General features: G+C 38.7%; 1 protein-coding gene across 2 annotated transcripts; it reads left to right on the forward strand.

The window, feature by feature from the left end:
- The first annotated feature begins 781 nt into the window (after positions 1–781).
- Positions 782–19,136, forward strand: YEATS4 (YEATS domain containing 4). Of its 2 annotated transcripts, XM_043968066.1 has the most exons (7): positions 784–1,105; positions 3,188–3,307; positions 10,274–10,340; positions 10,435–10,529; positions 12,989–13,081; positions 13,163–13,250; positions 17,887–19,136. In XM_043968066.1, the coding sequence occupies exons 1-7, from the start codon at positions 1,055–1,057 to the stop codon at positions 18,054–18,056; spliced, it is 684 nt and encodes a 227-aa protein (XP_043824001.1). In that variant the 5' UTR covers positions 784–1,054; the 3' UTR covers positions 18,057–19,136. The 2 variants fall into 2 exon arrangements, with proteins under 2 accessions (XP_043824002.1, XP_043824001.1); XM_043968067.1 differs by lacking the exon at positions 3,188–3,307 and having other exon boundaries at positions 782–1,105.
- Positions 19,137–19,664: the final 528 nt, after the last annotated feature.

Consider the following 19,664-nt stretch of genomic DNA (forward strand, 5'->3'; position numbering starts at 1 on the left):
AAAACAAAACAACAACAACAACAAACAGTCCCTGCTCTCAAAGAGTTCACAATATAAGGTGGGAGGTAACCAACAGAGGGAGGGCACTAGCATTAAAAGACATCAGGAGAGCGCAGCTAGGTGGCGCAGTGGATAGAGCACCAGCCCTGGATTCAGGAGAACCTGAGTTCAAATCCGACCTCAGATACTTGATACTTACTAGCTGTGTGACCCTGGGCAAATCACTTAATCCTCACTGCCCCGCCAAAAAAAAGGGACATCAGGGAAGGCCACCTTTGCAAATAAGGAAAAGAGTCTATCTGGGGTATTAGTTCCTAACCCGGGGTCCAGAAATATTTTGACAACTGCATTTCAATATGATTGGTTTCCTTTGTAATACTAAATGTTTTATGTATTTAGAAACCTTATTCTAAGAAGGGATCGCAGACTGAAAAAAAGGAGGCATGGTAGAAAAAAACCTTCAGAACTCCTAGGCTACATAACCCTATAAAGAGTCAACTAAAGATTAATTTAAACAATTAAAGGTACAGTTCAAAAGCGACCTAGCTTAATGTCGGCCTCCGTTTCCAAATCTGTAAAATGGAGATAACTGCCCAGTCCCAACCCCCACCGCCTTCCCGGCTTGTGAGGATTAAATGACGGGATAACCGTAAAGCGCGTTTGGCAGAGTTTGTTTACGACTGCCCCCACCCCCACCCCCAAGGTCTCAGCCCGCGCTGGGGCAAAGACGGCGCCAGCCCGCGCAGCCGCAGTGGCGCACAGCAAGAGGGCGCGCGCCTGGGCACGCGCGACTCCTTTCGCGCGCTCCCTCTTCCTCTTCCTCCTTTCCCCCGCCCCCTTCCTCCCGCTCTCGCGGGGCTGGATGGACGTCACGGACGCTGCCCAGCGGAGCAGGCGGGCTCGCGGCCCCACGGGCCCCGGTGGTTCGCCTCCTCTCGCACTAGGCAGGCGGTGAGGCCCGGGCGGGAGGAGCGCTCGGCGCCGCTGAGGGGCCCAGGCCCTCTCTCCCCGGCGGCGGCGGCAGTGGCGGCGGCGGCTTCTCCCCCGGTGCAATATGTTCAAGAGAATGGCCGAATTTGGGCCTGACTCCGGCGGGAGAGTAAAGGTCGGTGTCGGCCGGGGCCGCGAGGGGGGGGGGGCTCGGGATGGAGGCGGAAACGACCCCCAGTGAGGGAAGGCGTGGGGGAGGGGAAGGAAGCGAGAATGAAGTTCGAGGCTGGCGCGGAACGCCTCCGCTGTTTTCCTTCCGGTTCAGCTGCTCCGGCTCCTCCCCCGCCTGCCTTTGTATCTGAACCCTGGCTTCACTGTTTATCCCTAAGTGGGGCGGGGATCCGCCTGGATTCAGGAGGACCTGAGTTCAAATGTGCCCTCAGACTCTTGACACTTAGTAGCTGTGTGACCCTGGGCAAGTCACTTAACTCCAATTGCCTTACCAAAAAAACATTAAAATAAGTTGTTTACATTGTCGGGCAGCTAGGTGGTGCAGTGGATAAAGCACAGGACTTGAGTTCAAATGTGACCTCAGACACTTGACACTAGCTGTGTGAACTTGGACACTTAACCCCCATTGCCCCACAAAAACAAACAAACAAACAAAAACACGTTAACTGCTGATCCTCCCAATAACCCAATGAGGTAGGGTGCTGTTATTCCCAATTTACAGAGGAGAAAACTGAGGCAGGCAGAGGTAAGGTGACTTGCCCAGGGTCACCCTGCTAGTAAACACCCTATATTTTAACTGAGGAGACAAGGAAGACATAGATGGTTCCGTGGATAGAGGGCTGGACTTGGGAGATGGGAAGAGAATAAATGTATGTAATCCTGAGCTAGTCACAGTGCCCCAGGAAACTCTCTAAGTTTAAGAGTTTCCCAGTAGGTGCTGACCTGCACTGATTGAGGGCATTTCCTCACCCTTGGTTCCCTATGTTAATGGAATCACAGAACTGCTGCCACCCCCAAAATACCAGCTTTTATTTAGATATGAACATATATCCCCTTCTCCATTAGAATACAAGCCCCGCCTGAGGCAGGAGTTGTCTCATTTTTGTCTCTTTCCCAAGTTGCTGAGATGATGATTTGCGATGGTCACTGTACCAGTGAAATCACAGATAAGTCCCTATCCCCAGCTCCTGACACATAGTAGGGCCTAATAAATTCTTGTTGATTAATTGTTCTTACTGGAGGACTATCAGAATTTGAAGGTATTTGCTTGTATTATGTTCCCTCTCCTCCCACTACATTCTACCCTGTGTATATATTTAACAGCTGGCTTGTCTTAAAATATATCAAGGGTATTGAGCAAGTGACTGAACCTTGTAGCAGGGAGCTGTTTCATTGGCTGACAGTACATCCATGACGGGGTTCTCCAAGTGTGAACTTGTTAAAAGTTTGAGGATGGTGAAGGCTGCAAAGACTAAGCTTGTTTTTAACCTACAGTGATGGCATTTTGGTCACTTACTGTGCTTTACTTCCCACAAACAGGTATCATACCATGTAAGGTTTCAGCATCACATATAAACCAGAAGCTTATGATAATTGGTATTTTTATAGCACTTTAAAGTTTGCAAAGCACTTTACAAATAGTGTTGCATTTTATTTTGTCCTCACAACAATCTTGAGAAATAGGTATTTTTATCACCATTTTACAGATGAAGGAACTGAGGGATCTTGCCCAAAATCACAGTTAGTAAATGTCCAAGGCTAGATTTGACTCAGTTCTTCCTGATTCCAAGTCCAGCACTTTATCCACTGTGTTGCCCAGCTTCTTCCTACTGCCTGTATTGTTAAATTTTTGGTGGAAGAAAAACTTTGACTTATTTTCATTGTCTTATCAATTTCACAAGCAAAATTATTCCTATTTGCAATTGAATTAGTTTGGACTAGCAAGTAACAGTAAAATAGCATCAAAGAATTTAAAAGATAAATAATTATTCCTATTTACATTCAAAGTGTTTTGCACAATTATAGCACGTATTTTCCAGAAAAGAACTATAAAAAGTGTACATTTACTTTGTACATTATAGATATTTATTTATAAATTAGTCCAACAATGATGTAGTATAAGGAAATGAAACTGTTACTATTGAATTATTGACACCTTGACAGCTACAGTAAATCATTAAGACTTTTGTCTTCTATTAGTTTCTGAGTCATAATGTTTAAAGTTTTTAAATAATTTATCTTTTAGGGGGTTACTATTGTTAAACCTATAGTGTATGGTAATGTTGCTCGTTATTTTGGAAAGAAAAGAGAAGAAGATGGTCATACTCATCAGTGGACAGTATATGTAAAGCCGTACAGGAATGAGGTAGGAGAAATATTTTTGTTTTTTATAAACAATTGTAACCATTTTTCTAAATTTGTTTTCTTTGAAATGACTTAAAGCATAATTAAGTTCTTATGGGCATATATTTTGAGTGTTCCACTTTCACAGGACATTTTCTAACTTACCCAAAAGTTATGATACCACCACATATGTGACTTTTTTTTTTTTTTTTAGTGAGGCAATTGGGGTTAAGTGACTTGCCCAGGGTCACACAGCTAGTAAGTGTTAAGTGTCTGAGGCTGGATTTGAACTCAGGTACTCCTGACTCCAGGGCCGGTGCTCTATCCACTGTGCCACCTAGCTGCCCCCGCACATGTGTGACTTTTACCACTGACTATAAGAAACATGCTGCAGATACTATATTAACCAAAATTTGGGGTTTGGAAAGTATTCCATTCTTGCAGGGGTCTTATATAAAATCATATAGTATGCTATTATTTGCATAGTAACATAATTCTTAAAACATTGACTTCAGTTTTATATTTGGAAATAATTTTGAAATACTTAATTTCTGGTTTGTTTTTGTTTTTGTTTTAGTGAGGCAGTTGGGGTTAAGTGACTTGCCCAGGGCCACACCGCTAGTAAGTGTCAAGTGTCTGAGACTGGGTTTGAACTCAGGTCCTCCTGACTCCCGGACCGGTGCTCTATCCACTGCGCCACGTAGCTGCCCCTGAAATACTTAATTTCAACAAAAGTTTAAAATGTGCTTACATTAGGAAGATTATATATAGTATTCAATTTATTTCTTTTCTTTTATTATGATGTTTATTGAGTTATACCCATAGTACAAATTTATAACACTTAAGATGAATTTTAATTAAATGTTTAGTTACTTTTAATTTTATGCTAATAAACATGAATGTTTCATATACAAAGAACAGAATAAGAGGTTCTTATATGAAACCACTAATCATTCTGAATGTTTTTATTTGTTGAAGATTTTTTTTAAAGATATATAATTCAAAATGCTAGTTTCAAAGCTGTCTTTCTTGGCTCCCTCTGAACTCTCTTCTATCGTCTACATTTTTTAAAAAGGCCTCAATAAGGACAGCTAGGTGGCACAGTGGATAAAGCACTGGCCCTGGATTCAGGAGGACCTGAGTTCAAATCCGGACTCAGACACTTGACACTGACTAGCTATGTGACTGTGGGCAAGTCACTTAACCCCCATTGCCCCACCAAAAAAAAAAAAAAAAGACCTCAATAATACTGTTTTTGTTTAGGGACTGGGAGGAGTAATATTACTATCATTACCTAAGTCACTTCTCCCTCCTGATCCCCCCACCCTTAACTAAAACAAAAAAATAACCCACAAACCTTGTTGGTAACAAGTAAACTTATTCAAGTAAAACAAATTGTAGATCTTTAAACTTCAGGCGGGAGGTGGGTGGCATATTTTGTATCCATTTTCTGGAGTCAGGTTGGTCATTGCAATCTTCAGAATTCATAAATCTTTCAGAGTTGGTTTTTTTTATGATTTTCTGATTTAAGTTGTTCTCCAGGTTATGCTCACTTCATTCCTGGGTGTTCATACTAGTCTTTCTAGGTTACCACCTGCTCTGTGTTTTCTTATGGTGGAGTACTATTTCATTATATTCCTTTGCCATACTTTCCTCACCATTTCTCAATTGATATACGTTTGTTTCCAGTTTTTTACTATAACAAAAAGTGCTTCTATAAATCCATTTCTATTAAATTCTACAAATTATAAATCCTTTTCCTCTCTGTAGTATATGCCTAGTAGTGTTGTCCCTGAGTATATATAGTGACAGAATCTAGTTCCACATTGCTTTCTGGAAGGGGTAGACTCATTCATTGCCCTACCTGCAGTATACTATTGTGCCTGGCCTCCCATGGCCATTCCTGCAATGGTCATTTTCCATTTTTTGTCATCTTTGCCCAGCTGAAGGTAGAACCTCAGAATTTGTGTAATTTGCACTTCTCTTAACTGTGCATTATTTGGATAATTTTTAAATTTGTCTGTTAATAGTTTGCCTTTCTTTTAAGAGCTACCTGTCCATATCTATTGAGGAATGGTTGTCGTGTACTGTGGACATCAGGCCTTTATCAAAGAAATTTATCATAAAGATTTTTTTCCCCTAGTTAACTGTTTCCCTTCTAATTCAGCCCATTTTAATTTTGCTTGTGCTGATTATGTAATCAAAAGTGTTCGTTTTATCTCCTGTGATGTTCTCTGGCTCTTGTTTGGTCAGAAAATCTTTCTCTGTCTGTATTTGTGAAAAGTATCTCCTCACCCATCCATACTTGTGAAAAATATATCTTTAATTTGTTTATGATGTGACTTTTTATATCTAGATTATGTATCCATTTGGAACTTGTGTTATGTGGTATTGGATGTTAGTTTTAATCAAATTGCTGCCAGTCTGTTTTATAGTTTTTCTGGAAGATTTTGTTGAATAGTGAGTTCTTAGCCCCAGTAGTTGGAGTCTTTGGAAATCCTGCTTCTATCAGTCATCATAGTCACTTACTATGTGCCAGTCCTTGTGCTAAGCACAAGAGATCCAAAGAAAGGCAAAAGACAGTCCCTGTCATTGAGGAACTCACAATTAAATGACTATTAAGGAGGGGACATGAGGGGTACAGGGTGGGGTGGGGTTCCTTGCCAAGAATGTTTGAAAAGTCCTCTGTACTATTAAAGGGTCATTTTTTTTTCACTCTGTAGGGTCATATTCAGTTTTATATGGCAGTTTATCCTTGGGTGTATGCATTTATTTTTTGCCTTTTAGAATATCATATTTTAACATTTCTTCTCTGTTAGAGTAGCAGCTGCAAAGTCCTGTGTGATACTGATTATGGTGCCATATGGTGGGTGGATTCTTTCTTTTCAGATGGTTGCAGTAGTTTTTGTTTAATGTGGAGACTCGAGATTTTGGTTTCTAGATTTCTGGAAATTTTCATTTTGAGATTTCTTTTAGGAACTGATTAGATTCTTTCTGCTTTTTTTCTTCTGGTTTTAATAGGTTTGGGCTATTTTCATTCATAACTTCTTAAAGCAAAGAATCTAGATTTGTTTGGTTTTTAAACTGGTCATGGCTTTCGGGGAGTTTAAGATTCTTTAATTATCTCTCCTTGTATTCCAGGCTTTTAACAAATTATAGAAATCTTTTGAATGTTTTTTTCAATCTTTGGACTTTGTTCTAATATTTATTAGTTGTGTCATGGAATCATTGGTTTCTGTTTGATTTAACCAGCCAACAAGCTAATTTAGCCGAGCATTGGGCTAAGGACTAAGGATTCAAAGAAAGGCAAAAAGTAGTCCCTGTTCTCAGGTCTAATCATTTTCGTGGACGCTCTTGGTTGGATAAGATCTTCTGTTCTAATTTATAAATTCATCTCTCATTTCTTTCTTCCACAGCCCTTGTTTCACTTCATTTCTCAGAGGTACTCTTGTAGGCCTTATAGCCAAGATTTTCTTTTCTCTGAAGCTCTGCTTGTCGTTGTTGTGGAGTCACTCTCCTGGATTCTTATTTGGGAGGACAAGGAACCCTTGGTCTTGACTTCACTTTCCTTGTATCTACTTTCTCCAGTGTGTCTGTGCTTAAGGCTGTAAACTTCTGTTGCCCTAGAGTGCCATTTGGAGCGCTTTCTGCCCTGAATTTGCTGTCAGAATGTTACAGGTTTCTTGGCCACCATGGTCCTTCCTGGCCTTACGACTGCTGTTCCATGGGCCCCTATAGCATCTCTGGGACATAATTACAGGTTTCTGGGTTGTTCTCCTGCATATACACTGACTTAGCTGGTAGACGTCCTTTCACAGCATCCTCAGGCTTCTGGCCCATAAAGGAAGCCAGGGAAGGCAGTAAGTAGACAGAAGTAAGACAGTCCAGCATTCCAGGCATAGGGGACAGCCAGAGAAAATGCCTGGAACTGAGAGATGGAGTGTACTGTTCATGGAACATCCAGGAAGCCAGCGTCACTGGATCAAAGAGTGTATGTCGGGGTGTAAGGTGTAAAAAGACTGGAAAGGTAGGAGTGGGGTGCTAGGTTATGAAAGACTTTGAAAGCCAGTTGTACCAGGCATTTGAAATACAAAGAAGGAATCAGCTATGGTTAGTGTTCTCAAGTTTACAGCCATATACAGCAATAAATTTAATACAGATTAGACATTAAGTACGAGGACAAGACCTCATAAAAAGTACAGCCAAAAACTTTGAAGTTCCAACTGAGAGGAACAGAGAACCTTCATAAAAGATGAAGTCTTACTTTAAAAGGGGGAATATTTCATCACGGCTCCTGAGGAGAGACCCTTCTGGTCCTGGGGGATGAGTTGAGCAAAAGGATGGAGATAGGACAGGGCAGAGTGATGGTCAGATCCTATGACTGGTTCATTTTAGCTGTAACATAGCATATAGTAATGGAAATATTGTGAGATTAGACTGGGAAAGGGATATTAGAACCAGGCTCAGGGTTGTGAATGCCATTCTTAAGAGAAGAAGAGAATTAAGTGATCATAATAGTGATACCTTAGCAAGATTGCCCTGGCAGTGGTGTAAAGGGTAGATGAGAACAAGGAACAGGCAGGGGAGAATGAGGACAGGTGCTAGACTCGTGGTATTGGGAAGGAAAGTCTAGATGGTATAACAGTTGTGGAGGTAAATTAAATTAGATTTCTCTCATAATAGGGATGAGAGAGTAACAAGGAATAGCTCTTCCCAAGATTTCAAGCTAAGAGCCATTAACAAAAATAGTCATAGGAAAGCAATATATAAGTGAAATTCCATGAAGAAGCCAGTCTGTCTTCCCCCAGGTGCTTGATTCCATGCTTTTTATAGTCATGCCCTTTGAAGTTTGTGGGTGGTTTGGCTTCTTCCAGTGCAAGTGAAATGACAGGGAGAAGCTAACCTCTCACAGGGATGGAAGGATTCAGCCAAGAGTTATCAAGTATCTGCTGTGTCCAGGGCATTATGTTAGCCAGGTCTTGTGTATACAAAGGTGAATGAGAAAGGCATACAGGTAGCTGTAAGTCCTATAAGGCCACTTTTATGGTGGCGTGAGTAAGTAATTCAGATGATCGATTTGAAGAGTGAAGTCAGAAATTGTAAAAGCTCCCTGAAGCAAGCTGGGCCTTATGAAGTGTTTTCAGGAGACGGTTCTTAAAGAGGAATTTCAAAATTGTTTTGAACAATAGCTGCTCCATTTGAGTGAATGGTTTCCAGCCTAAACTGGAACTTTACTATACTTTAAACTATACTTTAAAGAATAACAATTCATTTGGATTTGTAAGTTCCAATGTATCTGTTAGAAAATAATTCTATTTGGTTTATAGTCACATAGGATCCTTAAGCATACTTAACAGGACAAATAAAGTAAAAGGCTGTGTTCTGGGGAAAGTTGAAATACCCTATTCTTAGGAAAAGTACAAGATTTGTTACTGAAACAGAAAGACTTAGTTTCGTAGATTTAAGACCCCACTCAGCACTGTGTGCCTTCAAGCTTGAAGCAACAGTGCAGTGAGGGATCAAAGATGTTGAGTACAGAAAAGAATTGGCTCATCCCTTTTAAAGACCAGATAAGCATAATATAACTGGTGATGGAGCTAATTGATAGCAGCCAAGAATACAGAAAGGCTTTCTGTTTATAAGGCAACAGAATGCCCTGAATAATTCAGTCTCTAATTCATATTCTTGGTACTAGGAAATTTACAATAAGAAAAAGAAGGCAGCAATCCAGAGGTACTTCACAAGACATCAAGTGCCCCAAGTTTCCCCAGAAGTCCCCTTACAGAGGCCTGTTACTAAATTCCCAGTTAATCCAGCTGAATTATGACATTGATCATATTCTTTGAATTGATTTATTGCATAAAAGTAAAGCAGAAATTATGATGGTATTAAAAACTTTATACTGGGTAGCTAGGTGGCACAGTGGATAAAGCACCGGCCCTGGATTCAGGAAGACCTGAGTTCAAATTCAGCCTCAGACACTTGACACTTACTAGCTGTGTGACCCTGGGCAAGTCACTTAACCCTCATTGCCCCACCAAAAAAACCAAAAAACTTTATACAACATGCTATGGTGTTGTATCATTAAAAATAATTTTTGTGATTGTCCTCTCATAGACTTGGAATGTTATTGCTGCAAGAGATCTTACAGCTCATTTTGTCCAAACTTCTCACTTTTTAGATGAAAAGGCTGGGACCAGTAGTAATGTAAAGACCTTAGTCAGGGTCACATAGCTAGCTAGTGATTGACCTCAGATTAGAATCCAGCTCTCCTGTCTCCCCAGTTAATTGATGTTTCCTTTGTGCCACACAGTTGATGGATAAGGAACCTGAGGACCAAAACAATAAGTGACTAAGTGAGCTAGTAAAGACTTCAGATATCTCAGCCAAGCCTAGATAGTGAAATCACATTTTCTCTGCAACATCCTAGAAATCCAACCTCCACAAAAAGACTTCCAGTGATAAGGAACTTAGTGAGGCAGCACTAATTGTTTTTTTTTCCTCCTTGAGCCAAAACTTGCCTCTCTGTAAGATTGTATGTTTCATTTACTTATATTTACTTTGGCAAGTCTCATGCTATACTTTTATTTTGTTTATAGATGATTATGGTGTTTCTGGTCATTTCTACAAAAAACTAACCCTCAGACCCCTAGTAAGGAATGTAATGCCCCATTTTTGCTACATTTTCTTTGGGAAAATTCTAGTCAACAGCCCTTTTCCAGGAACATAATCCTATATAGGTAAATTTCCTATATTGAAAATACGGACTTTACAATAGATTAATTGAGGGGTGGTTCTATGTAGATCAGAAGTATTTACCACCACCTTTCCTATACAATTAAAAATAATTGAGTTTTCAAACCAAAAGTACTTGGAGGCACTCTTTTTTTTTTTTTAATTAAAATGTTACCTGTGCAATTTATTATTCCTTTAGTGCTTTTCATTTGAAGATAGTATAGCATAATCTATCGTTGTGCTTGTATTTTAGGATATGTCAGCATATGTGAAGAAAATCCAGTTTAAATTGCATGAAAGCTATGGTAATCCTTTAAGAGGTATAGTATTTTGATTTTTAATTTATAAAGTATTTTTAAAAATAAAACAGAAAGCAGTTGTTTGCATTCATAGTATTTTTTTTCTTCTTTTCAGTTGTTACTAAGCCACCATATGAGATTACAGAAACAGGTTGGGGTGAATTTGAAATAATCATCAAAATATTTTTTATTGATCCTAATGAAAGGCCTGTAAGTAACCTTTAAAAATTTTAGCATAATGACTGTACATATAACCTATATCAGGTTGCTTAAAATAAAGACAAAAGGCATTTTTGGCATAAAATTAGTTTGAAAATAATAGTAATCATGAAAATGTAGTGATGGATTTAAAAAACAAAACATTATTCTGAGAAGGGGTCCATAGACATCACCAGACTGCCATAGGAGTTCATGACACAAAAATGGTTTAGACCCAATCTATGCCCAAACTTCTTAAACTGTGGGGTCACATAACCAAATGTGGGGGGGTCACAAAAAGTTTGACAGCAGTAAAAGGTTATTTGTGCCTATTTTATATATATACCCGGGGTCACATAAAAATATCTCAGACAAAAAGGGGTCACAAGTAGAAAAGGTTTAAGAAGCCCTGATCTAGACCTTGCTTCTTCCCTCTCCTCCCTGTTCCCAATTCAAGTACTTCCACAAAATCACTGCTAGATACTTAACCATTATCTGCCTACTAGAAGAAATGTTCCTCGTGTTATTAAGCAAACTTGTTAGACATTGCATATACTGTCAGATTCAGTTGATATATTAGTTAGTTTTGCTGAACTGTTTACTTTTTGTTACAAGGCTTGGCTCCTTGGTTTATGGATGGGGAATTTAGCAATGAAGATGATGTTAAATATGTGTCTGTAGCTATATTCTATATGTGTGTGTGTGTATGTATATATTATATATGTGTATTTACTTATTTATTTCCCCTTAAGGTTGTGTGAACTGAATATACCTCCTTCTGGAGTAAGCAAATATTTTAGCCCATAGACTGGAGTTAAAATAAGATTTTTCATGATTTTGACTTGATGCCAACACTTAACATTTTAGCATCAGCATCAAGTTAATGATATGATTACTTGGTCTCACTATTTATCCATTGCTAATTATTGATAATTTCAGACTTATGACCACTGTTCTAATTGGTCATAAGTACCTCAGGCACAATCACCTGCTTGACCAAAATTGGTTAAAAGATCACCTTTCTGTTTTATTTTTGCAGGGCAATTTGGGTTAAGTGATTTGCTCATGGTCACACAGGTAGTAAGTGTCAAGTGTCTGAGGTCGGATTTGAACTCAGGTCCTCCTGAATCTAGGGTTGGTGCTTTATCCACCTAGCTGCACCCCTCCTCTCCACCTTTCTGTTTTTTATAGATATTTGTCCATTGTTTATTTTAAACATGACATTTTCATTTATTAGCATTTGTTAATATGCTTAGCTGCAGGCTTGAGCATCACACAATGTATAAAAGACATTTCACCTTTTCTGAGCTTTTCTCAATATTCATGGTTGGTTTGCTTAAAAAAGAAAAATTGGGGAGCAGCTGACAGAACAGTGCATAGAGCCTAGATGGATTCTGGAGGGGCCAAGATCAAATCCAGCATCAGACACTTACTCCATGAGATTTAATTGCCATCTGCCTCAATTTCCTTACCTGTAAAATGGGGATAATAATAGCTCTTTGCTCACAGGGTTGTTATAAAGACTAAAAGTAACATATACACACACACAGCACTTACAACACACTAAATGTTGTTATTGTTATTAATTTATTTGACAGGGGTTTTAACATTATCTGTGGAATTGCCATCACCATCGATGTGCTTCTGTCTTTTCGAAGGCAAAGGGATTGAAAGCAATATTAATCTTCTTTACCAACACTCTTCAGAGTTGAAAGAGCTTTAACAGACCATTCATTACTGATTCTATCCCCTCTCTTCATAATAGGAAAGGGTCCCTGTAACTCTCCTTAACAGATGAGGAAATTGCATAAAGATTTAGGTGATTTCTTTCACTGTCGATGAAACAAAGTCCAGAATTCAACATGGTGGATAGACTCCTGGACTTGGTGTTAGGACACCTAGTCTATTTAATCAGTCATTCAATAAGCATAGATTAATCATTTATTCTGTACGTGTGATATATGAATGTGAAGTCATGTCATATGTGTCTATACACGTGTATATAGGTGTGGGTCTGTCTGTCTCAGGGGAGGCAAATAGTAGCAGGGTAGGATCAAGAAAGGCCTTGAGCAAAGGTAGGATTTGAACTGAGTATTAAAGGAAGCCTGGGAAGATGGGAGGCAGAAGTAAGGAGGGAGAGCGTTACAGGCATGGGGAATGGGAAGACCTAAATTCACATCCTGCCTCAGACACCAGCTATATGATCCTGTGTAGGTAGGTCATTTAACCTCTCTCAGCCTCAGTTTCCTCATCTATAAAATAAAGATCATAATAACACCTACATTATAGGGTTGTTGTGAGGATCATATAAAAAATGTGTGTAAAGCATTTGTCAATCCTAAAGTTCTAAATAAATGAGCATGTCATTGTTATACTGACACGGTCTTTGCTTAACACAATCATATGACTGACAAATGTTTTGTGATGATAATGGAAAGTATTATACTTATGTGTCATCTTTTCATTTATAGGTAACACTTTATCACTTATTAAAGCTATTTCAGTCAGACACCAATGCCATGCTGGGGAAAAAAACTGTCGTTTCTGAGTTCTATGATGAAATGGTAAGAATGTTTTTAAAATGAGACCTCAAATCATTTTTTAAGGAAAAGACTTTAAAGTTTATTTTTTATTATTGTTTCTAGATATTTCAAGATCCAACAGCAATGATGCAACAGTTATTAACAACATCTCGTCAGCTAACCTTGGGAGCCTATAAGCATGAAACAGAATGTAAGTGTTAAAATATATAATGATTTACATTATCATGAAACTGTATTTTGTGATGGTGAAAAGGCTACACGATGTCATTGTTGTTAATAAAAACCATTGTTTTCAGTTAAGTAAGTTGTATGACTGTTCTAAATGTCTCCCAAAGTAGTGCTACTTTTAGAAATAAAAAAGGCAGATTCACACAGCATACTCTTAGATTTCCATGCTGCTTTTTCTATTTGTATTTATCTTTTTTTTTTGTTTTGGTTTGGGTTTTTTTGGTTTTTTGGTTTTTGCAGGGCAATGGGGGTTAAGTGACTTGCCCAGGGGTCACACAGCTAGTAAGTGTCAAGTATCTGAGGCCGGATTTGAACTCAGGTACTCCTGAATCCAGGGCCGGTGCTTTATCCACTGCACCACCTAGCCGCCCCCTATCTTTTTTTTTTAACATGAATTTTGATGACTTCTCCCCACCTTAACATTTGTTGTATTCTAATATCAATTTCAAATTCCTTGTGGAAAGAACTTGAACCTGAAAAATTATAATTTTCTGTCTTCTGAACAGATAACAGCATTTTATCATCTATATCCATTGACATACAGTTCAGGGAACTTTGCATTTGAGAATTGTAAAATGTGGGATTAAAATTTATTCCATTGTACAAAATTAGTTATATCTTTACAAACATGAAAGAACACTAGACTGGGTGTTAAAAGATGTGGGTTCTAGTTCTATTTCTGCCTTGACCTTGAATAAATCATTTACACATTTTTGTACTTTTTGTTTCCTTATCTACAAGATAGAGATGATTATACTTGCTCTGCCTACTTTTTATGAGAATAAAGTGAGATTGTATTTGTGTGAGATCACCTTGAAGTGTCAAAAAGTGCTATGTATGTGAGAGGTATTGCTTAGATCCTGGCTTCTTAAACTGTGGGTCATGGCCCATATGGGGTATGTCGCAAAAAAAATTGGCAACAGTCAAAAGTTATGTATACCTATTTAACATGCCTATGTACGTACCCAGGGTTGTGTACAAATTTATCGGGTGAAAGGGTCACAAATGGAAAAATTTAGCAGCACTGGTTTAGATTATGAGTCATTTCCTTTCTGAATCATCAACATAACCAGAATATTTCAAAATGTAACTTCTTTTTCCTGTGGACGAACATCCACTTCTACAGTAAGTATCTGTTCATAACAGAAAACCTTTATTTTAAGTGTCATTTCAATTAAAACTTCTCAAGTTGTATTCATCTAAGCAGGAGAAGATCAGGTGATGGAGACTAGTTGAGTTGCAAGGTAGAACACATCAAGGAGAATAACATGAAATAATGCTGTAAAGACAGGTTGGAGTAGGTTGTCAGAGTCAGAAGTATATATCTGATTCAATAGGCATGGAAACACAGGACATTTTTTTAATTGACGGGGGACATCATAGTGGTGCATTACAATTACTTACAGAGAGTGGTTTGAGAAGGGGAGGACTTTAGGCAGTAGAAAACCTAAAGTGGGGGCGGCTAGGTGACGAAGTGGATAAAGCACCGGCCCTGGATTCAGGAGTACCTGAGTTGAAATCCGGCCTCAGACATTTGACACTTACTAGCTGTGTGACCCTGAGCAAGTCACTTAACCCTCATTGCCCTACAAAAAAAAAAAAAAACCTAAAGTAAGGTAGCTGCAGGGGGAGTAAAAAGAGGAGCAAAGGCATAAACAAGATTTGGCAAATGATTGGTTTTGTGTGGGGTAAAGGAAAAGAAGATGTCTTAAATTACTGTTAGGAGCCTGGCATGTTAGAGGGGGTTGGGGTGCCATTAAAAGAAAAAGAACTGTAATCCCTATTCCATAAGACTTCCCTTCAAATAACTGATCTTCATGTGACTGACTGAGGGTCCTTCAGCATCATAACTGTCCTACTCTGGACCCTAGAGTTTGTGATAGTTTATTTTAAAAACCGTGGTACCAGGGGCAGCTAGGTGGTGCAGTGGATAAAAGCACCAGCCCTGGATTCAGGAGGACCTGAGTTCAAATCTGGCTTCAGACACTTGAAATGTACTAGCTGTGTGACCCTGGGCAAGTCACTTAACCCTCATTGCCCCACCAAAAAAACAGCAACAACAACAAAAACAAAAACCATGGTACCCAGAAATGAACACAATGCTACTAACCTAAATATGCTCTAAATCCTTGAGAAATAACCTTTGGTTACAATGGGATTGTTACTTTTTAAAGTACTATGTAGACAGATGTTTCATATGTGTTTTTGATGGTATAATTGGTTCAATTATGAGAATTTCAGTATAGACTACTAGGTATATATCTAGTTAAGCATTACTTAGTTATATGTGTTGAACTTTCTACCTTATCACCTAATTACAAATGAATGAGTATATTTAAAGAATATAGAATATATTTCTAGAGGATTTAGAGCATATTTAGGTTAGTAGATGAGGGAAATGCTCTAAATATAGTTTACCTAGATTTCAGGCAGGAAATCTTCAGTGGATTACCCCAGCAATCCATGCTTAGTCCTCTACTGCGTAACATGTTTATCAGTCACTTAGGTAAAGGCAGGAGTGATATGCTTATCAAATTTTCAGCTGGAAGGGATTGCTAACAGAGTCAGAATCCAAAAGGATCTTGACAATGCTAGAGCATTGGGCCAAATCTAAGAAGATGGAATTCAATAGGAATAAATGGGGGGCAGCTAGGAGGCACAGTGGATAAAGCACCAACCCTGAATTCAGGAGGACCTGAGTTCAAATCCGGCCTCAGACACTTAACACTTACTAGCTGTGTGACCCTGGGCAAGTCACTTAAGCCCAATTGCCTCACCAAGAAAACAAAACAAAACAAAAAAAGATAGGAGCTTTTTAGTGGGCCACAAACTTAGTAAGAGTCAGCAACTTGGTGTTACAACTCAAAAAGTTAATGCAATTTTGGGCCTCATTAAGCGAGGCCTAATTTCCTAGAATAGGAAGGCACTATACTCTATGCTTTATACTTTATACTATACTCTGCCCTTGCCAGACCTCTTCTGGTTTTGTGTTCATTCTGGGCACCATGGTTTTTAAAATAAACTGACAAACTCTAGGGTCCAAAGTAGGGCATCCATGATGCTAAAGGTCCCTCAGTCACATGACTCCCTACAGTTACCTGAAGGGAGGTCTTGTGGAATAGGAATTAATTTGATTCTATTTGACTCCAAAGGGCTCGACCAGGAGCAATGGATGAAAGGTTCAGAAAGACATTTGAAGTCTAGGAATACTCCCTAACAAAGTTGTCGAAAAGCTTTTAAGACAGTCAAAGGCTGAACAGTCACCCGTCATTTATGTTAGAGTGGGGATTCTTTTTGTGTATGAGTTGGATTGGATGCAAGTTTGGTTTGGTTATCCTTATACAGCTGTAGAAATGTTTTGACTTCAGATTGTTTGACTTCACATTAACTTCCCCCACCTTGTGTGTGTGTTTTGTTTCTTGTTTTTAAATAATTTTTTTCTTGATAGCTCTTGTTTTTATATCATCTAAATTTCCTGCCACATCACTGCTTATACCTCCTACCAGAGAAGCATCTCTAAGAATGTTTTATCTTCCTCATTAAATTATTGAGAGTAGAGACTGAGTTGCTTTTATTTGTATCCCTAATAGCCCAGTTCTTTTTACACAGTATGCTCTTAATAAATGCCTTTTTATTCATTCATTAAAAAATTTAAAGAAAAAAAAAGTTTTGAAAAATTAACCAACATATTTTAAAAAGTCTGATTATATACAGTATTCCACACTCATGGCACTCTCCCTCTTTACAGAAGTGGAATGAGATGTCATATTTCCTTTGGGGTCAAGCTTGGTCACTATAATTTGGCAGCATTCATTTACATTTCTTATTGTTCTTTCCATTACTCTTTTCTTGTCATTGTATATTTCCCCGCCTAGTTTTGCTTATTTTAATTTGCTCCAGTTCATATAAATCTTTCATGTTTCCCTGTATGCCTCATGTTCACTTCTTAGAGCACAGTAATATTCCATTACATTAATACATTCTTTGTTTTGTTTTGTTTGGGGGGAGGGGGTGGCAATGAGGGTTAAGTGACTTGCACAGAGTCACATAGCTAGTAAGTGTCAAGTGTCTGAGGCCGGATTTGAACTCAGGTCCTCCTGAATCCAGGATTGATGTTTTATCCACTGTGCCACCTAGCTGCCCCACGTTAATACATTCTTTAGCAAGTCCCTAATTGGTAACCATCAGCTTTGTTTCTAGTTCTTTGCTACCACAGAGTTTGCTGGTATAAAGACTTGGGTATATATAGGCCCTTTCTTTTGTCATTGACCTCCCAAAGTGGAATCTCTAGGTCAGAAGGTATGTAAATTTTAGTCACTGTCTTTTGTGTGATTCTAAATAATTTACCAGAATAGCTGGACCAGTTCACAGCTCCACCAACAAAGTATAAACTCACTTGTGTTCCCACAATCCCTCTAACATTCATCTTTTGTCTTTGCCCATTTGTTGGGTATGAGATAAAACTTAAGGATTGATTTTCCATGTTTGCTAAAGATATTGGAAAACTTTTCTCTGACAATAGTGCTAAAATCATGACGTGTATTGGAGATATTTTCACATGAAAATCATTAAATGATTTATCATTTTTTTCTTCCTAGTTGCTGAACTTGAAGTAAAAACCAGGGAAAAATTAGAAGCTGCCAAGAAAAAAACAAGCTTTGAAATTGCTGAACTTAAAGAGAGATTAAAAGCAAGTCGTGAAACTATCAATTGTTTAAAAAATGAAATCAGAAAGCTTGAAGAAGATGATCAGACTAAAGAGATATGAAAAAGAATCTCACAAGGACTGAATAGGGAGGCAACGCAAAATAAAGGGGATGTTCTGAAATGGAGAAAATGCTATTATGCTTTTAGAGGAACTCCAGGCACAGTTGTCTGTCTTAGGCTTCTTAGCAAAGACTCCAAGGATTTGTACCTCTGAAGCAGTTTGAATGTAAAATCTGCCTGTGTAATTATAAGATGCATTGTACAGGCTCTTTGCTAATCCACTGAAGGCATTTCTGTGACTTCAAGCACAACCTCTGGGGTTTTAGGGGTGGGGTTTTTTGTTGTTTTATTGCATTGTATATAAAGCTTGGTAACTTCCATGAAAAATTTTCACTGTAAGATGTAGCTTTTGCACAAATTTTGTATTTTTTCAGACTATAGAATTAGGGTTTTAAAAAATGGACTTGCCCATTTAACTGCTTCCAGTAGGCTCAAGACTATTTTGTGTGTATTCTGAAGAGGTCACCCAGAGAAATGGACCTTTTCTTCACCTACAATGATCCTTCTACATGACACCTGTGGATTTAGAGCACTGGAAACCATGGAGCCACATTGGCCGCCAGTGGGTCAGTAATGGACATGAAGTAGCTTGTAGAAGTGTGAAGGACATTGAGAATGTAAACTTCACAGCTCCAGGGACACCTGGGAAAACGTTCCTCCCCAGTGGACAGTGTTGAAAGTTTACTTTTTCACAACTTCTAGATTTTGAAGGACGTCCAGCACTGCAGGAATCTCTTCAGGGAGTTGTCAATGTGTTGGTTCCCATTTAGGGAATAAGGACTAGACATGTGAATTCATTGGTATTGGAAACTTCTGCCTATGCAGATAGAGGTATCCACTGCAATTCATAGTCAGAGAATTGCCTGGATCACCGAGAGGTTGTGATTCGCCCCATCAGCCAGTGTGTGTCAGAGATGGAACTTAAACCCGGGCCTTCCTGGCTCTGAGTCCAGCTCTGTCCATTAGGCCACACTGCCTCTCTTTTACATAGGCATAAACTTAGAGGAGGCTGAAGAACATATTTCCATGTTTGTAAATAAATATTTGAAGATGAAATAAATCTTGATGGATTAATTTTAAATTGTAAATGACCATCTTACTAAATATATTATTGTAAATGATGATCCAAGGCTTTCATAATGTCATGATTTAGAATGGGAATTTTTAGATCTGATGGACCTCAGATTATCTAGGTCATCCCCTTCATTTTTGCAATTGAAAAAAACACCTAGAGAAGCTATGTGCTACCTTATGAGTAGCAGAACTAAGAATCCACCCCACTGAAAAGCAACAAAATGCCATGTCCCAATTTTAATGAAGTGGGGAATGCATTTTTCACAGGTTAGAGAGTCTTCCTATCAATCGAGCAGACTGTTAAGCACTTAACTGCCACATGCTGGACATAACAACCAGGTGCTATAATTCCACTGGGGAAGGCAACATGTTGAGTCGTTTTTAGTCATGTTGTTCTCTTTGTGACCACAGTTGGGGTTTTCTTGATAGAGATACTGAAATGATTTGCCATTTCCTTCTCCAGCTGTTTTTTTTTTTGTTTGTTTGTTTGTTTTGGGTTTGGGGGCAGGGCAATGAGGGTTAAGTGACTTGCCCA

Source organism: Dromiciops gliroides, chromosome 5 (genome assembly GCF_019393635.1).
Source record: "Dromiciops gliroides isolate mDroGli1 chromosome 5, mDroGli1.pri, whole genome shotgun sequence".
NCBI classification, from domain to species: Eukaryota; Metazoa; Chordata; class Mammalia; order Microbiotheria; family Microbiotheriidae; genus Dromiciops; species Dromiciops gliroides.

Coding starts and splice junctions, on each gene's coding strand:
- YEATS4 (XM_043968066.1), top strand. CDS start 1,055: ATGTTCAAGAGAATGGCCGAATTTGGGCCTGACTCCGGCGGGAGAGTA. Junction 10,530..12,988: donor TTGATCCTAATGAAAGGCCT/GTAAGTAACCTT, acceptor TTTCATTTATAG/GTAACACTTTATCACTTATT. Junction 13,251..17,886: donor CTATAAGCATGAAACAGAAT/GTAAGTGTTAAA, acceptor TTTTCTTCCTAG/TTGCTGAACTTGAAGTAAAA.